Source organism: Mytilus californianus, unplaced genomic scaffold (assembly GCF_021869535.1).
Source record: "Mytilus californianus isolate M0D057914Y unplaced genomic scaffold, xbMytCali1.0.p SCAF_10, whole genome shotgun sequence".
NCBI lineage: Eukaryota > Metazoa > Mollusca > Bivalvia > Mytilida > Mytilidae > Mytilus > Mytilus californianus.
The window spans coordinates 76,825,276-76,848,873 of record NW_026262582.1 but is presented as its reverse complement, the minus strand read 5'-3'; the positions used below and the strand labels follow the sequence as shown (position 1 = coordinate 76,848,873).

Below are 23,598 nucleotides of genomic sequence, written 5' to 3'. Positions count from 1 at the left end.
AAGTTTTGGTTTACACTTGATGTTCTCGAATGTGCTTTCATCAATAACATAAATACTGGATCCTGTGTCTATTAAAATATCCACATTAGAATTAATGATTTTCACGTTGATTTTCGGTTGTCCTTTCTGTACTTTGTTCACAGTATTTTCTCTTAATCCGAATATGTATCCATCATCCGAACTGCTGTCATGAGCATCATCATATTCATAATTTTCAACTTTATTGACTTTTCTTTTGTAAGTGTTAGTTCCATCACGTTTGGATCTGCATACAGCGGCGATATGATTCATCTTTTTACAAGAGTTACAAATTTTTCCAAATGCTGGACACTTATTTGCATGCAGAAATTCACCTCCACAGTTTCTGCAAGTAGTCTTTTTCTTTTGGTCCATTTGTGTCTATAGAAATCGTGGTCCGTTGCGACGTTTTCCACCTCCTTTTCTCACAGCATTTGCGGATTGTTTGTCTGATTGTTCAATTTCCGTTGCCTGTTTTTCAGAAAGTTCTAATGCTCTAGCTGATGAAATTAATCCTTCAAGGGTCGTGTCTTCCTGGAGAGCCTTTCGTCTTAGTCTCGTTGAATGACAACCTTGGATTATTTGCGATTTCACTTCTTTAGATGTTTCAGTAAATTCACAGTTTACAGCTAGCTGGCGTAATCTTGTGTGAAAACTGTCGATAGTTTCATCAGATGTCTGTTTGGCTTGCCTAAATTTGTAAATTTCGTATTCTGTATTCTTCTTGGGAGCAAAGTAATCTGTTAACTTGTGTTTAGCGGCAGCAAAGTCTTCTCCTGTATTGTCAAGGGTATCAAAGACTTCGTTTACATCTTCTCCAGCGTAATGCAACAATAGTACTCTTTGTCTTTTGCTATCCTTTATGTTTAAACCGATGAATAAATTTTCTTGTCTACTTATCCATTTACGCCACCTTATTTCAGCATTGTTCTCATGTACCGGAAAACTCGGAAAAATTGGTAAAGATGCAGCCATGGTTTAATTATCAGTGTCACTAATTAATAAATCCATAAAATACATTTTTCTCCATTTCCAACTCTTTTATCCTCGTCGCCAATGTAACGTTGGTAGCCTATATATATTAACTAAGAGACAAGCCATGTGTACTGGTTAACATCCTTTAATATAATGCTCGAGCTAACTAATCAACACAAATACATATTGCGAAACGACGCGCCCTTATCTGCTATGTCTATCAACAAAACACGTTCATGAACTCTTGAACTATATAAATATTTATGAATGAATGAAATTACAATACTACATCTATGTGAATGCAGTTTTAGCTTACCGGGGCCCTTCAGGCCCCATGTGAGCTTATGCCATCACTTGGCGTCCGTCGTCTGTCGTCGTTGTAAACTATTTCAACAATCTTCCCCTCTGAAACTACTGGGCCAAATACCTTCAAACTTTAACTGAATGTTCCTTAGTGTATCTAGTTTATAAAATGTATCCGAAGTTTTGATCCATCAACAAACATGGCCGCCATGGCTAAAAATAGAACATAGGGGTCAAATGCAGTTTTTGGCTCATATCTCAAAAACTAAAGCATTTAGAGCAAATCTGACATGGGGTAAAAATGTTCAATAAGCCAAGATCTATCAGCCCTGAAATTTTCAGACGAATGGAACAACCCATTGTTGGGTTGCTGCCACTAAATTGGTAATTTTAAGGAAATTTTGCAGTTTTTGGTTATCTTGAATATTATTGAAGATAAAGATAAACTGTAAAAAATGTTCAGTTAAGTAAGATCTAAAAAAAAGTTTCTATGACCAAAATTGTCAATTGACCCCTTAAGGAGTTATTGCCCTTTAAAGACAATTTTACACAATTTGTTCATCATGTTTGCTAACATTTAAAAATCTTCTACCCTGAAACTACTGGGCCTAATACTTTTAAACTTTAACTGAATGTTCCTTAGGGTAACTGGTTTATAAATTATATCCGAAGTTTTGATCCATTAATAAACTTGGCTGCCATGGCTAAAAATAGATCATAGGGGTCAAATGCAGTTTTTGGCTCATATCTCAAAAACTAAAGCATTTAGAGCAAATCTGACATGGGGTAAAAATGTTCAATAAGCCAAGATCTATCAGCCCTGAAATTTTCAGACGAATGGAACAACCCATTGTTGGGTTGCTGCCACTAAATTGGTAATTTTAAGGAAATTTTGCAGTTTTTGGTTATCTTGAATATTATTGAAGATAAAGATAAACTGTAAAAAATGTTCAGTTAAGTAAGATCTAAAAAAAAGTTTCTATGACCAAAATTGTCAATTGACCCCTTAAGGAGTTATTGCCCTTTAAAGACAATTTTACACAATTTGTTCATCATGTTTGCTAACATTTAAAAATCTTCTCCCCTGAAACTACTGGGCCTAATACTTTTAAACTTTAACTGAATGTTCCTTAGGGTAACTGGTTTATAAATTATATCCGAAGTTTTGATCCATTAATAAACTTGGCTGCCATGGCTAAAAATAGATCATAGGGGTCAAATGCAGTTTTTGGCTTTTATCTCAAAAACGATAGCAGTTAGAGCAAAAGTGACAAGGAGTTAAAGTGATGAATAAGTCAAGATCTATCTGCTATGAAATTTTCAGACCAATTGGACCACCCATTGTAGGGTTACTGTCCGAAATAGTATATTTTTATAAAATTTTACTGTTTTTGGTTATTATCCTTAATATTATAATAGATAGAGAGAAAGTATAAATGTCAAAAATGTTAGCTAAGTGAGATCTACAAATAAGTCAAATGATCAAAATAGTCAATTGACTCCTTAAGTAATAGACTTGCCCTTGAAATGTTTATTTTTTACATTTTTTCATGCAAGTCTATTACTTTTTCAAAAATCTTCTTCTCTGAAACTACTAGGCCAAATACTTCCAAACTTTAACTGAATGTTCCTTATGGTATCTAGTTTATAAATTGTATCCGAAGTTTTGATCCATCAACAAACATGGCCGTCATGGCAAAAGATAGAACATAGGGGACAAAATCAGTTTTTGGCTTATATCTCAAAAACTACAGCAGTTAGAGCAAAAGTGAAAGAGAGTTAAAGTGATAAATGGGTTGTCATGATCTATCTGTTATGAAATTTTCAGACGAGTTGGACAACCCATTTTTGGGCTACTGTTGGAAATAGTTGATTTTATTAAATTTTACTGTTTTTGGTTATTTTCTTTAATATTATAATAGATAGAGAGAAAGTATAAATGGCAATAATTGTTCAGCTAAGTAAGAAATACAAATAAGTCAACATGATCAAAATAGTCAATTGACCCCTTGAGGAGTTATTACCCTTAAAACGTTTTTTTTTTTACATTTTTTGTGGAAGTCCAATTACTTTTTCAAAAATCTTCTTCTCTGAAACTACTTTGCCAAATACTTAAAAATTTGAATTGAATGTTCCTTAGGGTATCTAGTTTATAGATTGTATTCGGGGATTATATCCATTCATAAACAGGGTGGCAGTTTCTAAAAATCGAACATAGGGGCAAATGAAGTTTTTGGCTTTCATCTCAAAAACTAAAGCAGTAAGAGCAAAGCTGACATAGGTGAAAGTGTTAAACAGGTTTAGATCTACCTGTCAAGTAATCTTCAAACCAATAGGACAACTTATTGTTGGGTTACTGTCCAGAAATAGTTAATTTTTAGAAAATTTTACAGTTTTGGGTTATGTATTATCTTTAATACTATTATAGAAAGAGAGAAAGTGTAAATGACAAAATTGTTCAGCACAGTAAGATCTACAAATAAGTCAAGTGCCAGAAACTGATCTTACAGACTGGTGAGCGATATCAGGCTCTCATTAGCCTCTTGTTAATATTCATTTTTCGAAACAAGTTGTGTAATTGGTAGGACCCAGATAGCATGTCATATAGACCCATAAATAACATTCATTTACATAAGCACCTTCTGTAATATCATTCTGAATATTGCCATTACTGAGATGCTACTTTTTTCGCTTAAATAGTTGCACAATATACTTTGTGCTTAAGATCAAATTGCAGTCAGTCTGTTTTAATGGTAATGTTACTTCTTTTTAGTCCCCTACTGACGAAGTCGAAGGGGACTTTAGGTTTGCAATCCGTCTGTCTGTCTGTCTGTCTCTCTGTCTGTCTGTCTGTCTGTCTGTCTGTCCATCCGTCAGTCCGGCAAATCAGTTTCCCACACTTTTTTTTTCGTGCTTGAAGATATTGATTTGATATTTAATGTATTGTTTTATCATGACAAGTTACAGATCAGGTTGAATTTTGTTCCGTTCTGATGATTTTGTGCAGAGTTATAGTCCTTGGACTTAGAAAATTCACTCAAATAATCTGTTTTCCGCACTTTTTTCTGCATGCTTGAAGATATTGATTTGATAATTGATATATAGTTTTATCATGACAAGTTACAGATCAAGTTCGAATTTTGTTCCGGTCTGATCATTTTGTGCAGAGTTATATTCCTTGGATTTCGAAAAATTCACTTAAATAATCAGTTTTCCACACTTTTTTTCGTCATGCTTGAAGATATTGATTTGATAATTGGTATATAGTTTTATCATGGCAAGTTACAGATCAAGTTCGAATTTTGTACCGGTCTGATGATTTTGTGCAGAGTTATGGTCCTTGGACTTCAAAAATTCACTTAAGGTAGATTCATGGTATACCGCCATCTTGGATTGTACAATCGCAGTACACAATCGGTCTAGTTATTTGCCCAAATCTGCAAATTAGGAGACAGATTTGCAATTTATTTGTCACACTGTTTATTTATTTAAAGAAAACTTGGTGATTTATTGTATTATTCAAAATATTCCAACATATATTAAATTTTGTGTTTTGGAATCATTTTTTTCAACTAAGCCATTTAAGGGGAGATAACTCTTTTAGTAAAAAATTACACTGGCTTGATAGGGAAATTTTTTATTTTTACTTGTAGCAAGAAAACAAGTTCGGTGACACCATTTTTTCTTTTTATTTTCTTAAAACATGTTATAAAACCTATCTTCTCACTATTTATTTCAAAATCCTATATCATAGATTTCTTTTTATGCATACAAATGTTTTTTTTCATGAACAATCTAACCAGATTTAGGCAACTTTCAACGACTCATAGCTTGAAAAATAGCACGGTGACCCATACTTTTTATTACATTTTTGAAAAAAGCATATTAAAATCTTCATTTTGGCAAAGTATAAGAAAATTCTATCTCAAAAAATATATACCGATGATCTACCTTAAATAATCAGTTTTCCACACTTTTTTTCGTCATGCTTGAAGATATTGACTTGATATTTGCTATATAGTTTACACCATGACAAGTTAAAAATCAAGTTAGCATTTTGTTCCAGTACAATGAATTTTCAACCGGTAGGGGACTATGTATTGCCATGCAATACTCTCAGAATGCTTTTTTATCATGGTATCAAGTTCAACACACTATCCATTATTAATTTCAAATATATAAGTACCTGTTGATATCTATATACATGAAGTTGTAATTCTCTCTGTGCCATGGAATGAAATTGTCAATGATGTAGTTCAGCATCTGATAGTTATACTTTGATCTTTGGAATTGACTTAGGCCACGTCCATCTGATGCTTCATGCCATCCAGCAATGGAACGAACATATTCTGCTTCTTCGTCAAAGTTATTTTGTTCCATGCTAACTGCAACTTGATATGATAATAATATTTTTTCTGCATCCTCAACAGACTGCGGTCTTTGACCAGTAAGGGCTGTATGAGTCAAGCTAGTGTTTTTATTCAATATTACTTTGTCAAAAGCTTCAGAAACCAGCGATGCATTTTTATACGCCCGTCAAATTTTTGACGGGACGTATTATGTTATACAAATGTCCGGCGTCCGTCCGTCTGTCTGTCCGTCTGTCCGTCCGTCTGTCTGTCTGGCATAAACATGTCGCACCGTAACTTGAGAATGACTTATCCAAATTTCATGAAACTTAACATAGTTGTTTCTTATGATGGTCAAACGATCTGTATACATTTTGGTGAAAATAAGATTAAAACTTTTTGAGTTACGGGACTTAGTAACTAAAACAGGTGTGTGTTTTTTTTTCACATGTCGCGCCGTATCTCAAAAACAATTTATGATTATTGCTTAAAACTTTACACACTTCTTAGTTATATTAATCTTAAGATCTGTATACTTTTTGGTGATGATTCAAAATTTTATTTTTGAGTTATTGAGTATTTTGTTAAAAAGGGGGAGGGGTTTTTCACATGTCGCGCCGTATCTCAAAAACAGTTTATGATTATTGTTTAAAACTTTACACACTTCTTAGTTATATTAACCTTAAGATCTGTATACTTTTTGGTTTTGATTCAAAATTTTATTTTTGAGTTATTGAGTATTTTGTAAAAAAAGGGGGAGGGGTTTTTCACATGTCGCGCCATATCTCAAAAATGATTTATGATTATTGCTTAAAATTTTACACACTTCTTAGTTATATTAATCTAAAGATCTGTATACTTTTTGGTTTTGATTCAAAATGTTATTTTTGAGATATTGATTTTTTTTTTTAAAAGGGGTGTTTTCACATGTCTCGCCGTATCTCAAAAACGATTTATGATTATTGCTTAAAATTTTACACACTTCTTAGTTATATTAATCTAAAGATCTGTATACTTTTTGGTTTTGATTTAAAATTTTATTTTATAGATATTGAGTTTTTTGTAAAAAAAAAAGGGGGGTTTTCCCATGTCACGCCGTATGTCAGAAACTATTTATGCTTATTGCATAAAAATTCACACACAAGACGACGGGCGTATCATGCGCTCATGGCGCAGCTGTTTATTACACTCTCTAGTGGATGTTGCTATTCACTTCAAAATCTGGTTATGGTCACCTCTTTCATAATGAATATTGTTTTTTTGCTGGATCCTCTTCAGGTATATACAGATAGTATGTAAAGTCTCTACCCTCTTGTTTTAGTTTTTGAACTAGGTCTCTATATTTCTTAGCATGTCCAAATACGACTCTGGTGTGTCTTTACGGAACAGATATGGTTCATAACCTTCTGGAAATAATCTTCTCAGAAAATTTGCAATGCTGTCTTGAAAGGACAATCCTTCATCTTGCAATTGATTAATTTTCTACTATTACATCTCTGGGTATGGCATCATTAGGTTGCACTGCAAAGGGGTTACCATTTTCATCTTCTGCAAACATTAATAGTTTTATTTAATAACTTTATAATACTGTGAAAGTATTTTTATTCGTGGGGTACCAATATTTGTGGTTTTCGTGGATGGTTTTATCCTCGAATTTAAGTGTCCAACGAAATATAACATCTGTTGTCTAAATCAAGACATGGAAAGGTCTCCGTATAGTTTTGAACGAGAGGTGTCCATTGTTATTCTGTGGTTTACATGTTGTAATGCACTATAATATTATTTATTTATGTATGTCTCTGTTCTGAGTGTTCTTGCGTTTAGTTGTTATGTATTCCTGTCACGTAGTGTTGTCATTTTAGCGGTATATTGCCATATAAGCGGGAGGTTTGGCTAACCATAAAACCAGGTTCAACCAATATTTTTTTCTTAAAATGTCCTGTACCAAGTCAGGAATATGGCAGTTGTTATCAAAAAGTAAAATAACAAAAATACCGAACTCTGAGGAAAATTCTAAACGGAAAGTCCCTAAGCAAATGGCAAAATCAAAAGCTCAAACACATCAAACAAATTGATAACAACTGTCATATTCCTGACTTGGTACAGGCATTTTCTTATGTAGAAAATGGTGGATTGATAGTCCGTTTCTTTGTATGTTGGCATTTGTTTTTGCAGCAGTTCAGTGTCTTCAGTTCCCTTTTTTTTCCTCTTATAGTTGATGTGTTTCCCTCGGTTTTGGTTTGTGACCAGGGTTTGTTTCAGTTAAATCGATTTATGACTATTGCTGTTTGTGACCCGGATTTGTTTCAGATAAATAGATTTATGCATATATCGATTTAACTGAAACAAATCCGGGTCATAAACCAAAACCGAGGGAAACACATCAACTATAAGAGGAAAACAAGGGAACAACATAAACACTGAACTGCTGCAAAAACAAACACCAACATACATAGAAACGGACTATTAATCCACCATTTTCTACATAAGAAAATGCCTGTACCAAGTCAGGAATATGACAGTTGTTATCAATTTGTTTGTTTATATATATGTAATATATGAATAGTTTTATTTAATAACTTTATAATACTGTGAAAGTATTTTTATTCGTGGGGTACCAATTTTTGTCATAAATCGATTTAACTGAAACATGGTAACCAGCACAAGAAGCACAATTTATTATTTTATAAACAAACTAATGGCTGTGGACCATGCGGAAAAAATTGTGCATTATGCTCACACATTAATGAGACCAAGGTATTTTGTGATAACACCGGAAAAGAATATACCATTCAGGGACAAATAAACTGTAAATCCATGGGCGTAGTATATGCAATTTACTGTACTAAATGCGAAAAACTTATATATGTAGGACAAACAGGTGATACACTATATCAACGGATGCTTTTAAACTTTTCAAAAATTAGAACACACAAAACAGACGATCCAGTAGCAAACCACTTCATTCAACATAATCATTCGATGAAAAATTTAAAAGTCACCGCAATAGAAAGAATATTTGGAACAGAAATTTACAGAAGAACTAAAGAAGCCTTTTGGATAAAAAAAATTAAAAACTTTAGAGCCTGATGGACTCAACACAATGTATGAACCATAGTGAAAATATTTATAGAGAAAAAACGGGGCAAATGAACGTCATAGTAGTAATTATAACGTAATGTATCCAAGCGATGTAATTGTTGTTTCGATGTTGTAATTTATTCCAATGAAGAAGGCCAAAATGGCCGAAACGTATGGAAAATTGTGTTATAGTTTTTATTATACAATCAATCAGAGACTTTATATATATATATAAAGCAGCCTTTCCACAAACGCCTCAATGGCCATAGGAGTGATATCTCTAAGAAGCCACTTCTCCCAGTTTCTCAGCATTTCAGACAGTCTGGTCACACACTTGATGACTTTAACCGCATGAAGATCCTAGTGATTGAACAGAACATTCACTTGAGTGATGCCCAGCGACAGGTTCGGGAAAGCTTTTGGATAAAGGAACTAAATGTACATCATCCAAACGGCATCAATGAAAAATACTAAGTTTTATTTTTCACTCATTTTGGGATGTAAATATACACAGTCACGTATATTTGAGTATTGAGTTTTGTTTTATATTATGATGTTCAGGATTTTGGATTAAATCAATAGACCAAAACTTACCTGTATTATTGAGCTATTTTTATACATATAATCAGTATTGTTAAAATAATTGACACTGAAGAAGGCTATTTGTTAAGCCGAAATATTTGTCAACACGATTTATTAACAACATCTTCGTATAATACCATCTTATATTAGTATCGTTGTGCAAATCTCTAGACTTATATAATTTTTTTCCTTATCTGCACAGTATCGTCTATTCTAGACGATCCGGTACATAGTAAATTTGCTGGTTGGTCCTTTTTATAGAATTCTATATATATATATATACATAATTACTCTAAATATCAGCACAACAATGTTAAATCTGCAAATTTGCGGAAGCAAATTTTTGTTCTCCCCTCTAATATATATATATATACATGGATACTGCCATATAATTAAGAGAATTCATCGAATATCAGTAAGCGCACAATGTACTTTAAACATATGTATATACAACTTCAGACAGGATTTTACTGATTCAATCTTTTGAAGTGATCATAATTGAAAAAAATAATAATAATTTCATATTCAGTTTGCTATTTATTTCATAAGAATTAATTCTACAATTCAAAGTACATTTGTAGCACATTTTAAGAAACTGTTTTTTTTAGTTGACATATTTGTTGCCCAATTTACACCTTTGATGATCGCTAATCTGTTGATCTTTCGATCTCGGGTTAATTAGTGTCATCACTTCTGATTACATGTTTGCAACAATTACAATAGATATAAGAAGATGTGGTATGAGTGCCAATGAGACAACTCTCCATCCAAGTCAAATGTTTATTTTGCAATGTCCTGCAATTTTAGACAATTTGTAAGCATTGATGAATCAGCTTATTTCCGAAATCATTAAAAGTTTCTAGAATCTTCGTTTCTGAGGGCTTCAAATTCTGCACTCAATTTTGTTTTTCAGAAAACTAAAATCCACGAATTTAAGAACACACGAACATGTAACTTTTGCTCAAACCACGAAAATTGATACCCACGAATAAAAGTGCTTTCACAGTATTATATATTTAAGGGGCCAAAGGGCATAATTTACACCAAACTGTAGTTCCTCAATACTATATCAAATCTGTACTATAGAGACCAATTATGTAATGCAATGACTATCTATTGTATCTGGACATTTCTTTGTCAGTTATGATGAAATATTCCTCAATTTTTTTTTATTTCAGTTAGAATTAACAATACACTTAAAGCCTGGAAGGACCATGATGAAGAGATGTTCATAAACACAAGAGCTGCCCAGCATGTATTCAAATGTATACAGGAAAACAGTTGTGTTGCTATTACTGCTAGTTTTGGTGTGGGAAAAACATCCACTCTTCGACATACAGCTCTACAATTGGCAGAAGAGGGGTACGATGTTCTTCTTGTGACAGAGCCAAGTGACATTGTTAGGTTTAACAATCCAAATCAGAAAACATTGTTTGTTATTGATGATTTATGTGTAAACTTTTCAGTTGACAAGAGTGACATTAAAAGTTGGGAACCAGTTATGGAGGATATAAAGCAGATTCTTGATCAAAAACATACAAAAATACTCACAGCTTGTCAGTTACAAGTGTACCAAGATGAACAGTTTGATTCTTTATCAGTTTTCAAGTCATGTGTATGTAACATGTTATCAGAAAGCATTTGTTTGTCAACAACCGAAAAGCATTCAATAGCTAGGTTGTATCTCAAAGCAAAAGCCTCTGAGATTGTTGACTATTATAATTTATATGACTGTTTTCCACTTTTATGTCAATTGTACCATGATAGTCCTAAACTTAATGTTTCAGATTTTTTCCAGAATCCATTTTCAGTTTATGAAGTAGAGATTGACAAGCTACTGAAGAAAGGGTATCACACTAAATACTGTGCTTTGGCTTTATGTGTCATGTTTAACAACGAGTTGAATGAAGAAATCTTGACAGGAGAAGTGAATGAAGTAGCCAAAACTATCATCGAGAACACGTGTGAGTCATGTCAATTAGATAGAGGAACATCTAGACTTGTTTTACAAAATGAACTAAACTCACTTACAAATACATTCATAAAAAAAGAACGAAACGTTTACAGGACTATACATGATAAAATATTTGACTTTTTAGCTTACTACTTTGGATGCAAAATAATCCCTTGCTTGATAAAGAACGCAGACATTGGTTTGATCAAGGAACGATTTTTATTAGAAAGAAAGGAGGACATGGACAAGTTTATTACTATTATACCACTAAAGTATCATCACCTGTACATACAGAGAATGATTGATGACTGGTCAAAGGGAAAAGTAGAAGATGTATTTGATAACATCAATATGAAGATACCTCAGTTCAGACAGAAACTTCTCTCCTATCTGAAAACCCTGAATGTATCTCACCAGAGACAGCTGGCAAATATCTTTGATAAACCATATAATCAACCTTTTTATGTGAGGGTTGAAGTTGAGGATGATACCTATGATACTGCTTTATTACATTATTGTTATATAGGAGATATATCTTTGATAGAGTGGTGTTGTAATCATGGTGTTGATGTAAACAGGTGTTCCCATAATGGCCAGTCACCCATCATGATTGGGTGTGAACAAGGTCATAAAGAAGTGGTTAAAATGCTATTAGACAGAGGAGTAGACTGTAATAAATGTGACTGGAGGGGTCAGTCACCTGTAATGAAAGCTTGTGAACAAGGTCATACAGAAATAGTAAAGATTTTGTTAGACAGAGGAGTAGATTGTAATAAATGTGACTGGAGGGGTCAGTCACCTGTAATGAAAGCTTGTGAACAAGGTCATACGGAAATAGTAAAGATTTTGTTAGACAGAGGAGTTGACTGTAACAAATGTGATGAATATGAGAAGTCACCTGTAATGAGGGCGTGTGAACAGAGTCATACGGAAATAGTAGAGATGTTGTTAGACAGAGGATCAGACTGTTATAAATGTGATGAAAATGGTCAGCCAACTGAAATGAAGGCTTATGAACATGGTCTAACAGAAAAAGGAAAGATGTCATTAGACAGAGGACATTGTGATAATTGTTATAGCCAGGAACAGTCAACGTTAATGAAAGCTTGTGAAGAAGGTCATATAGAAATAACAAAGGTGTTGTTAGACAGAGGAGAAGACTGTAATAAATGTGACGTGAGGGGTAAGTCACCTGTAATGAAAGCTTGTGAACAAGGTCATACAGATATAGTAAAGATGTTGTTAGACAGAGGAGCAGACTGTAATACATGTGACAGCTTGGGACAATCAACTTTAACGATGGCGTGTGAAAATGGTCGGACAGAAATATTAACAATGTTGTTAGACAGAGGAGCAGATTATAATAAATGTAACAAGAGTGGTCAGTCACCTGTAATGAAAGCTTGTAAACAAGGTCATACAGAAATAATAAAGATGTTGCTAGACAGAGGAGCAGACTGTAATAAATGTGACAAGAAGGGTCAGTCACCAGTAATGAAAGCTTTTGAACAAGGTCATACAGAAATAGTAAAGATGTTGTTAGACAGAGGAGCAGACTGTAATAAATGTGACAAGAAGGGTCAATCACCTGTAATGAAAGCTTGTGAACAAGGTCATACAGAAATAGTAAAGATGTTGTTAGATAGAGGAGTGGACAGTGATAAATGTGACACCTGGGGGCAGTCACCTATAGACATGGCTTGTGAACATGGTCATACAGAAATAGTAAAGATGTTATTAGACAGAGGAGCAGACTATAATAAATGTGACTGGGATGGTGAGTCACTTGTAATGAAGGCTTGTAAACATGGTCAAAAAGAAATGGTAGATATGTTATTAGACAGAGGTGCAGACTGTAATGAATGTGATGAAAAAGATAAGTCACCTGTAGTGATGGCTTGTGAACATGGCCATACAGAAATAGTAAAAATGTTATTAGACAGAGAGGCGGACTGTAATGAATGTTACAGCTTGGAGGTGGCTTGTGAACATGGTCATATGGAAATAGTAAAGATTTTATTAGACAGAGGAGCAGACTGTAATACATTTAACTGGTTTCATGAGTCACTTTTAATGAAGGCTTGTAAACATGGTCATACAGAAGTAGTAAAGATATTATTAGACAGAGGAGCAGACTGTGATAAATGTGACAGCTGGGGGCAGTCACCTGTAAAAGTATCTTGTGAACATGGTCATACAGAAATAGTAAAGATGTTATTAGACAGAGGAGCAGACTATAATATTCGTGACTCTAATGGTATGTCACCCGTAAAGATGGCCAAGAAAAAAAAGTATAATGGTATAGTCGCTTTGATAAAGGAAAAGTCCAGTATGTAATTAGTTTATAAAGATCTATTTATATATGTGTGATACAAAAACATCTGATAATCACAAAGCAATGTATATTTACAGGACTGTGTTTCTGTTGGAATTAAGTAATAATTCATGGGGGCTTGAATTGCTAAATATTTTACCATGATCTATAACAACAGATATGGCAGTTCTTTTGAATTGAAACACTCTAGGTGAAGACAAATATTTGCTGTTCCTGCAATAAAACACACTATTAACATTTTGAAAACAGAGATCTCAATGCACATTCTTGTGATATGTCCATGTTTTAATGGTATATCAACTTTAGGATGAAAATAGTTTTATATATGGTATTTTGACATTATAAAGTTATATGCTACTGTTGTTAAGATGTATTCTGACATTGTAAAGCGATATGATACTGTTTTTAAATGTGAAATAATCTGATACTAAGATTTAAGCAATATTCTACTATTTACTGATTTACTCTTATTAGATAAAGCTATGATGCAGTTTTTGTCTCACCTTGACGGAGTCAAACAGCGAGACATAGGTATGCTGTTTCCGGCGTCGGTGACAGCGTCAACAATGTATTAGTTTGTGATTAGGTCTAGTTCATGGTGAACCACTAGTGGTAGGTCAATGATATTTGGTATGCAGTTGAATTAGCATATGCACATCTTATTACCATGGAGATTATTTGGCCCTGCCCCCTCAGTCAAGGTCTATTGACTTTGAAACTTTTCATAGTTTACATGTATTAGTTTGTGATAATTAAGGTCAATTTATGGGGAACCACTAGTGGTAGGTCAATGATATTTGGTATGCAGTTGTATAAGCATTGGCATATCTCATTTCCATGGAGATTATTTGGCTCCGCCCCCTTAGTCATGGTCTATAGACTTTATCGCTGCATTGAAGACCTGTTGGTGACCTTCTGCTGTTGTCTGTTCTATGGTCGGGTTGTTGTCTCTTTGACACATTCCCCATTTCCATTCTCAATTTTATTTGAAAATTTTGCTAAGTTAACATGTATTAGTTTGTGATTAGGTCAGTTCAAGGGGAACCATTAGTGGTAGGCCAATGTTAATTGGTGTTCAGTTGTATAAGCATTAGCACATCTCATTTCCATGGAGAATATTTTGCCCCGCCCCCTCAGTCATGGTCTATTGACTTTGAAGCTTTTGCTTAGTTTACATGTATTAGTTTGTGATTAGATCAGTTTAAGATGAACTGCTAATGTTAAGTCAATGATATTTGGTATGCAAATTTATTGGCATTTGCAAGTATCGTTTTGCATTGAGATTATATAGCCCCGCCCCTGATCATGGTTCATTGACTTTGAAACTTTTAATGTTTGTGTTTAGGTTTGTTTAAAGGGAACGACTTATAATAAGTCAATGGTATTTGGTATGCAGTTGTATTAGCATTGGCACATCTCATTCCATGGAGATTGTTTAGCCATGTACCTTGTTCATCGACTTTGAATATTTGCATAACTTAAATGTTAAAGTATTGCTATTTTAATTTCAACATTTGCATTATCAAAATTACAAAAAGGCCAGACATATCTCTGTGATAACAGTTTATATAATATATGCTTTTACCATTACAAAACGATATGCTATTTTATAGGGATGTCTTTCTGTTGCAATATGTATACATGTAATATATCTATATATATATACTATTGTTGTAAATATGTATGTGCTATTGTTGTAAATATATATATGCTCTTGATGTAAATATGTATGTGCTATTCTTGTGAATATGTGTGTGCTATTGTTGAAAACAGGTATGTGCTATTGTTGTAAATATTATGTGCTATTGTTGTAAATATTATGTGCTATTTTTGTAAATGTGTATGCAGTATTATTGTAAAAAGTAAAGATATCTTTTAATTCTGACTACATGTTTTAGAAAGAATTAAGCGCTTAACCTCAGTTGACCAAAGACAAATTATACTTTTGCTGCTTCTCTGATCGAAAAACTTACTGATAAATATGTATGGTAGGAAAGGAAGCCTATTGATTTTGGGCTAATTAGGTCAATCTTGAAGGTGACTATTATTTCAGAATATCTTTAAGATAATAAAAAATTCCTTCATTGGTTTACAATTGAAAAGTTCAACAATGAAACAAAGAGAAAAGGTGAATAACCCGTGTTAAAGGTCAGCGACCAGCAGCTAAAAATAGACAGAAAATATTGTAAACTGAGTTGCATTTTTTTTTTTTCGTCCCCCCCCCCCCGAGCGACATTTTGCAGGGGACATTGAATATTTGTCAGGTTTTCATTACACTTATATCATAGGTTTATATCGGCACTGTCTTGTACAAGTTTGAAAATCAGTGCTTTTCAACTTTTTTTAAAAGCGTTATGCCTTTGGAAATATTAATTTTATGGAAAATGTCATTGTTAGCGCTCTGATGTGTACAATTCTTGCCAGATTTGTATGAAACGTATATCGTAGGTTAAAATCAGCAATGTTTCGGAAAAGTTCTAAAATCTATGCCTATTAATTATTTTTAAAAGAGTTATGCCCCTTGTGAATAATTAAGTATGTGGAAAATTGCTTTCATGTCGATTTAGCCCCAACTCGGTCTGGTTCAAGTTAATTTGGCTCTTTTTAAAAGTCGATCGTGCGTCATTTAAATAAAAATTTGACAAAGGATCAAAGTTATATGTATTTGACATAGTTCTCAAATGTAAATGAATTTTTATTAATTATAGCAAAAGTGGACAATAAAAAATTGTGTCTTTGATGCATATTCAAATATATAATTTTCTTTAGAGGAGACATTTATTCGAATATTATTGTTTTTAATAATTTAGATATTTATATTTAGATTTCATATTGGAATAAATAACATTTTAATGAAAAATATTTATATTTAGTTTTCATATCGAAATAAATTATTTTTTAATGTAAAATATTTATATTCATATTTCAGATCGAAGAATATTATTTTTTAAATTTAAAATATATTGAAATCATTTTCTGACTATTTATGATTAGGGGTCATTATGCAGTATATAACATTTATGTTGATTACGATTTTATAAGAAGTTATAATGTTATATATCAAGAATATTGGGTATACATATTTATAATAAAAACATATATTACAGAAGTTAGTTCAATCATTAGTCAACATTTATCAGCAATTTTTCATATGGCTTCTATCTTAATATCTACAATCCGTCCCTTTTTCCCCGAATGTGACCTACCGAATTAGACTTATTACCGGGTTTGTACTTACATGAGCAACACAACGGGTGCCACACGTGGAGCAGAATCTGCTTGCCTTTCCGAAGCAATTGAGATCTACCCCAGTTTTGGTGGGTTTGTTTTGCTGAGTCTTTAGTTTTCTATGTTGGGTTTTGTGTACTATTGTTTGTCTGTTGGTCTTTTTCTTTTTAAGCCATAGCCTTGTCAGTTTATTTTAGACTTATGAGTTTGAATGTCCCTTTGGTATCTTTTGCCTCTTTTTAGCTCACATGGCCCGAAGGGCCAAGTGAGCTTTTCTCATCACTTGGCGTCCGTCGTCGGCGTTAACTTTTTACATTTTGAACTTTTTCTAGAGAACCACTGAATGGAATGAAACCAAACATGGCATGAATGAACCTTATGAGATGCTGACCAAGTGTTGTAACTTTGTAGCGGATCCATCATCCAAGATGGCCGCCAGTGGGGGACTTAGTTTAACATAGGACCCTATGGGAAATACATACAAATGTCTTCTTTTAGAGAACCACTGAATGGAATGAAACCAAACATGGTATGAATGTTCCTTATGAGGTGCTGACCGAGTGTTATTACTTTGAAGCCGATCCATAATCCAAGATGGCCGCCATCGGGGGACTTAGTTTAACATGGGACCCTATGGGAAATACATACAAATGTCTGCTTTTAGAGAACCACTGAATGGAATGAAACCAAACATGGCATGAATGTTTCTTATGAGGTGCTGACCAAGTGTTGTTACTATGAAGCCGATCCATAATCCAAGATGGCCGCCAGCAGGGGACTTAGTTTATCATTGGACCCTATGGGAAATACATACAAATGTCTTCTTTTAGAGAACCACTGAATGGAATGAAACCAAACATGGCATGAATGTTTCTTATGAGGTGCTGACCGAGTGTTGTTACTTTGAAGCCGATCCATAATCCAAGATGGCCGCCTGCAGGGGACTTAGTTTAACATGGGACCCTATGAGAAATACATACAAATGTCTTCTTTTAGAGAACCACTGAATGAAATGAAACCAAGCATGGCATGAATGTTCCTTATGAGGTACTGACCGAGTGTTGGTATTTTGAAGCCGATCCATAATCCAAGACGGCCGCCAGCGGGGGACTTAGTTTAACATGGGACCCTATTGGAAATACATACAAACGTCTTCTTTTAGAGAACCACTGAATGGAATGAAACCAAACGTGGCATGAATGTTCCTTATGAGGTGCTGACCAAGTGTTGTTACTTTGAAGCTGATCCATCATCCAAGATGGCCGCCAGCGGGAGACTTAGTTTAACATAGGAGCCTATGGGAAATACATACAAATGTCTTCTTTTAGAGAACCACTGAATGCAATGGAACCAAACATGGCATGAATGTTCCTTATGAGGTGCTGACCAAGTGTTGTTACTGTGAAGCCGATCCATAATCTAAGATGGCCGCCAGCGGAGGACTTAGTTTAACATAGGACCCTATGAGAAATACATACAAATGTTTTCTTTAAGAGAACCATTGAATGGAATGAAACCAAACATGGCATGCATATTTCTTTTGAGGTGCTAACCAAGTGTTGTTACTTTGAAGCTGATCCTTCATCCATGATGGCCGCCAGATGGGGACAATGTTTAACAAAGGACCCTATGGACAATACATACAAATGTCTTCTTTTAGAGAACCACATACTGAATGGATTGAAACCAAACATGGCAAGAATGTTCCTTATGAGGTTCTGACTAAGTTTTGTTACTTTGAAGCTGATCCTTCATCCATGATGGCCGCCAATGGCGGACTTCCTTTAACATAAGACCCTATGGGAAATACATACAAATGCTTCTTCTAGAGGTGCACTGAATGGAATGAAACCAAAACATGGCATAAATGTTTCTTATGAGGTGCTGATGAAGTGTTGCTACTTTGTTGCCGATTTACTGTTCAAGATGGCCACCAGGATTTTTTATTAAATTACAGGACCAATATTAAACCAAATTTGGCCTCACTCATTATTAGGGTATCTGTTATGATTTTAATCTATTTTTACATGATTTCCAAAACCAAAGTAGAATCAGGTGAGCGACACAGGCTCTTGAGAGCCTCTAGTTTAATAATCTTTTCAACCGGTATAAGAACAATTGGGTTAATGCACACATACTTTTTTTCTTTAAAAGTTATTAAAACTATTCAAATTGAGAAATATTGGTTTATTTGCCGAATCCTTTTCATAACAAAATTAGCTACTAATGCCTATTGTCATTGTTCATCAGTACTAATCAGTTCCTAATAAATAAATATCAGCGAAACTAAAACAACTTCTTCATGTGCAAATTACCCTGAATCAAATGCTTTACATAACTCTCAGACTTTTTTTGAAATTATCATTATTTTATAATGGGGCCGGAACGACTTGGGCCAGATCTACTTGGTGCTTTGGAACGAACGAAGAGTCTACTGATAGAAGTACTTTAGCAGTATGTAACAAATATTACTGATAAGTCATCGATTTTTGTTCAACTTCCGCTTTGAGTAACACTTGCAATACTGAACTGTCCTCTCTTTCTTCAGATACAGAAAACCGTCGACATACTGATATTGACCTTCCGGCATAATACACAGCATTTAAGTTGATGAATACAACATGCGGGTTTTATTTGTCCGTGTTTGTGCATCTGGTTTTTTGTAGCAGTCGATAATTGTTGATGTTGTTTGTCATGCTATTCAGTATTTTTTTAGGATTCCTGTTAGTGATATCCTTACATGACATTGCTACATGTGCTTGAACAAAAAACTTTTCTTGCTGTTCTTTGTCTAAAAATACAATGAAATAACAGTTTCTTTATTATTTCTGAAGTAATTCGCTTACATTGGGGTTAGCATACACCTTTTCGCTATTTGTCCGCCATTACCATGATTACTGGACATTCCCGTATAATTTTGATGTCCCAGGATTCTCTAGACTTATTTGATTTCTCCCCGTGTGAAACGTAAGCTTTTAAACACGTGATGATATAATGCACCATGATATCCCACATATGCCACAGGAAGGTGAATTGCATTGCTGGTGCCAGTGTCTGACATCCCAATAAAGTGGGACGTTGGGCCTGAAACACATTTAAACAGAATACGAAGAGGAGTTAGGTGCACCTGAACATCAATTTGCGTCAATATCCTACACTCCTGGGGAAGCCAAGCAGGAAATTGTTCGTTTGCACAAAATGTTGGCTGACATACAGAAGTAAATATACCAACTTCGTTCAACTTATATGTGCATTGAACGAGTCCAGGGAATGGGAATATATGACATATCCAACTTCAATCTGTGGGTTTTTTTTTCAGACACTGCAAACGTATGAATTCAAAGGAGCATAGGTCCTATAGGGACGGGTCCCTTCACAGTCAACAACTTTATACAGCCAGAAATTGTTTCTCTTCACAATTTGTCACCGTTTGAGAACCAGACAACCAGGGTCAAGATCAGGTCTTACGGTTTCATGACGACAACCGGTCGCATAATGTTCAGCACTTAGCCAGTGAAAACGTGAGTGAGGTGGATCAGAACTACAAAAAAATGTAATAACCAAGGTTCGACAATAATATTATTCAGTCATACAAGATCTGCTTAAAAAACGCTGAGGAACAACAGCATTTCAACATGCATTTGTCAATAAAGTCCTCAACCAAGTCACGCTACAACTCAGCTAAACTTCAACAGACAAAGTCAATACCCTGTCAACAGCCCGCATTGTTCACTACTTACTCAACATACAAGTCAAACCGACAACAAACTAAAAAAACAGTGCACACACCAAGTCGACAACCAATCTAACAAACTGATCAAATACCACCCCAACAAACCTTCAACCTGCCAATTCAACAAACCAGACATAGTAAACCAAGTGAACGGCCAACTTAACAAAACTTCAACAGATGAACTTGGCAAACCGTCAACGGGCCTTCTCAACAAACCATACAAAGTGCACCATGGCAACATATTAAGAAACTTAACAAATTTTCAACAAGCCAACTCAGCAGATCATACATAGTGCATCAAGTCAGCGGCCAACTCAACAAAGCATACATTCCAAATCGACAACCAATTCAACAAATCAATCAACTGTCACCCAACAAATGTTAAACCTGCTTAGGCAAGGTCAACAATCCTACCTACGGGCAACAAACCTACCAAAAGTCAGCTAGCTGTACAAAACAACCATCTCATTATCGTGCACCAATACTTAGTCTGTGTACCATCAACAAGGACCACCAGTGATACCAACTATATACAATCTACAGCCCTTCAAAAACTTGGCAACAGGACCACAATACCCAGCAACGATCATACTCCGGTGCTCATCGTATCGTTTTCTAGATTACCGCAGCCCATCTTAGTTTCTAGATTACCGTAGCCCACTCGTGTGTTCCAGAGGAAGTAACAAAAGCATCAACAAAAACAAACGTTGCATCAACAAAGCATGCAACAGATGCAAAGTCTGATGTCTTCTAGATTATCACAGACCCGCCCGGTTTGTATTTTACCGCAGCCAACTCGCGTGTTTCACAGGGAGCAAAAAAATGCAACAACAATAACAATAGTAGCATTAAAAAAGCATGCAAAAAGCATGCAAAAAGCATGCAAAGCATGTTGAAGGCCGTTTGGTGACCCATAGTTGTTAATTTCTGTGTTATTTGGTGTCTTGTGGAGAGTTGTCTCATTGGCAATCATACCACACCTTCTTATCTTTATAAAGAGTAAGATATCAAAAATACCGAACTCCAAAGTAATTCATAACGGAAAGTTCCTTGTCAACTGGCGAAATCAAAAGCTCAATAACATAGAGAATGGAAATGGGGAATATGTCAAAGAGTCAAAAACCCGGCCAAAGAGCAGATAACAGCCGAAGGCCACCAACGGGTCTTCAACGCAGCGAGAAAATCCCGCACCCGGAGGTGGTCCTCAGCTGGCCCCTTTAATAAAAATGTGTACTAGTTCAGTGAAAATTAACGTCATACAAACACATCAGACGAATGGAAAACAACTGTCATATTCCTGACTTGGTATAGTTATTTCCTTATGTAGAAAATGATGGATAAATCCTGGTTTTATAGCAAGCTAAACCTCTCACTGGTATGACAGTCGGAAAAAACTAGTTACTAGTATATTGACAACAATGTGTGAACAAAACAAACAGATCTTCGTGTCCACCAGTCAGTCAAAAAAAATTGAAAACAACACGTTATAAATTTCATGCGTTCGAAGCGCTTTTCTGGATTTACCTTCATCAGGAACGCTCAAAGCCAAATATTTGAAAGCCAAGGATGTATAAGGACCGAAAACGTTGAAGAGCTATAAACCAAATAGGATTAAAAAAAAATAGCCAAATCCATCTAAAGGCCAACTTTGCCTGAGGGAGTTGAAACCTTAGTTTCTGTATAATTTCAAAATTTATAAACAGGCAATTTTAGATAGTATGTTATAAATCATGTCAGTACCGAAATATTCTTCCTCCCGGAAAAATTAGCATGTGGGGAAAATGGCTATAGGACACCGGCATAATTGAGATTGAGAAAATATCACCTTTGCTCGGATCTTATATAATGTTTACTTACGGCGAGACTAAATTATTCAGCTGTGAAAAAATTACGGGCTTTTCATATATTAACAAGTAATGGCTTATCCATGTTATCATATCTTTCGACTAGCTGTCTTCACCTATCCACATATTTTCAAGCTGGAAAATGTGACCTATTCCAGCGGTATGTCCTATCATCTTGTATAAAGGAAGTACCCCCCCCCCCCCCCTCGTCTGACGCACAACATTATAATCCTGGTCAGGGTCGGATACCCAGTCATTTTTAAAACTGAGGCACTGCGGTTTGCGCGACCCCGCATGCGGGGACGAGTAGCCAAATTGGCATTCGTAGGCTACGCGTACCCGCATCCGGTTTTATAATGACTCATTTTCATAATCCCATAATTCAGGCAATTTAAAACTTGAAGTTTATTGTTTTCTTTTGTTTTTATGATCTGGAATTGTTAGCTTTAGATAGGAAAAGCAGTAAATTTAGAGTTATCTTTCTTAGAACCAAATCATGCTACTTATGTGAATTTGCACCATTAATTTATATAAATATTAATAACTTATCCATAGGATCTTTGAATGTAAATGGCTTGGGAGATAAGTACAGAGATGATCAATTCATGTCTTGTCTGAAGTATGATATTAATATTCTCATAGATACTTGGAAAGGTGTTGATGATACTTTAAACATTTCTTCAAAAATGTAGAAAAAAAAGAATAGACGCTCTTGACGGTTTAGTGGTGGAATTATTATTCTTTATAAATCCCAAATCCATAAAGGGATAATTGAATTAAAAGATTTAACTTCATCAAAAAACTGTTTATGGATTAGACCAGAACTTTTTTGGCCTTGATAAAGATTTATTTGTATGTGCCACTTACATCCCCCAAGTAAATTCTCCCCACTATGATGACGATTTCTTAAAATTGGAGACAGAAATTACCCAAGTGTCTGATAAAGGTAGTGTTCTGGTAATTGGGGATTTGAATGCTCGAATTGCAAATCATGATGATTTTATTGCAGATGAAAAAAAATGCATAGTTCTTTTCAAGATATACTTCCAGAGGATTATGTTCAAGATTTTAATATAGATAGAAATTCTTTAGATAAAGTTTTTAATTCGCAAGGCCAGCAGTTGATTGATCTCTGTATTGCCTCCCAGTTAAGAGTATTGAACGGTCGTTTTATTGGTGATATGCTGGGAAATATG

The 23,598-nt window shown here is 34.6% G+C and overlaps 1 protein-coding gene and 1 long non-coding RNA gene across 10 annotated transcripts in view; one reads left to right on the top strand and one right to left on the bottom strand.

Annotated features, from left to right (window-relative positions):
* The window catches only part of LOC127718578 (uncharacterized), a 61,419-nt gene extending 56,167 nt beyond the window's left edge, over positions 1 to 5,252 (bottom strand). The window contains exon 1 of the long non-coding RNA XR_007989915.1: positions 5,111 to 5,252. This is a non-coding gene — a long non-coding RNA (uncharacterized LOC127718578). The remainder of the gene's footprint in view (positions 1 to 5,110) is intronic.
* The window catches only part of LOC127718574 (serine/threonine-protein phosphatase 6 regulatory ankyrin repeat subunit C-like), a 184,171-nt gene that overhangs the window by 114,779 nt on the left and 45,794 nt on the right, over positions 1 to 23,598 (top strand). For 5 of the 9 annotated variants that reach the window (XM_052224642.1, XM_052224635.1, XM_052224637.1 and 2 more), the window contains one exon: positions 12,776 to 13,354. The exons of 1 other annotated variant lie outside the window; for it this stretch is intronic. In XM_052224642.1, coding sequence (XP_052080602.1) covers positions 12,776 to 13,354 — 579 coding nt within the window. Of the gene's footprint in view, positions 1 to 10,486; positions 11,987 to 12,775; positions 13,355 to 23,598 lie in introns of all 9 variants that reach the window. 3 more of the 9 variants (XM_052224640.1, XM_052224641.1, XM_052224639.1) reach the window with 2 other exon arrangements.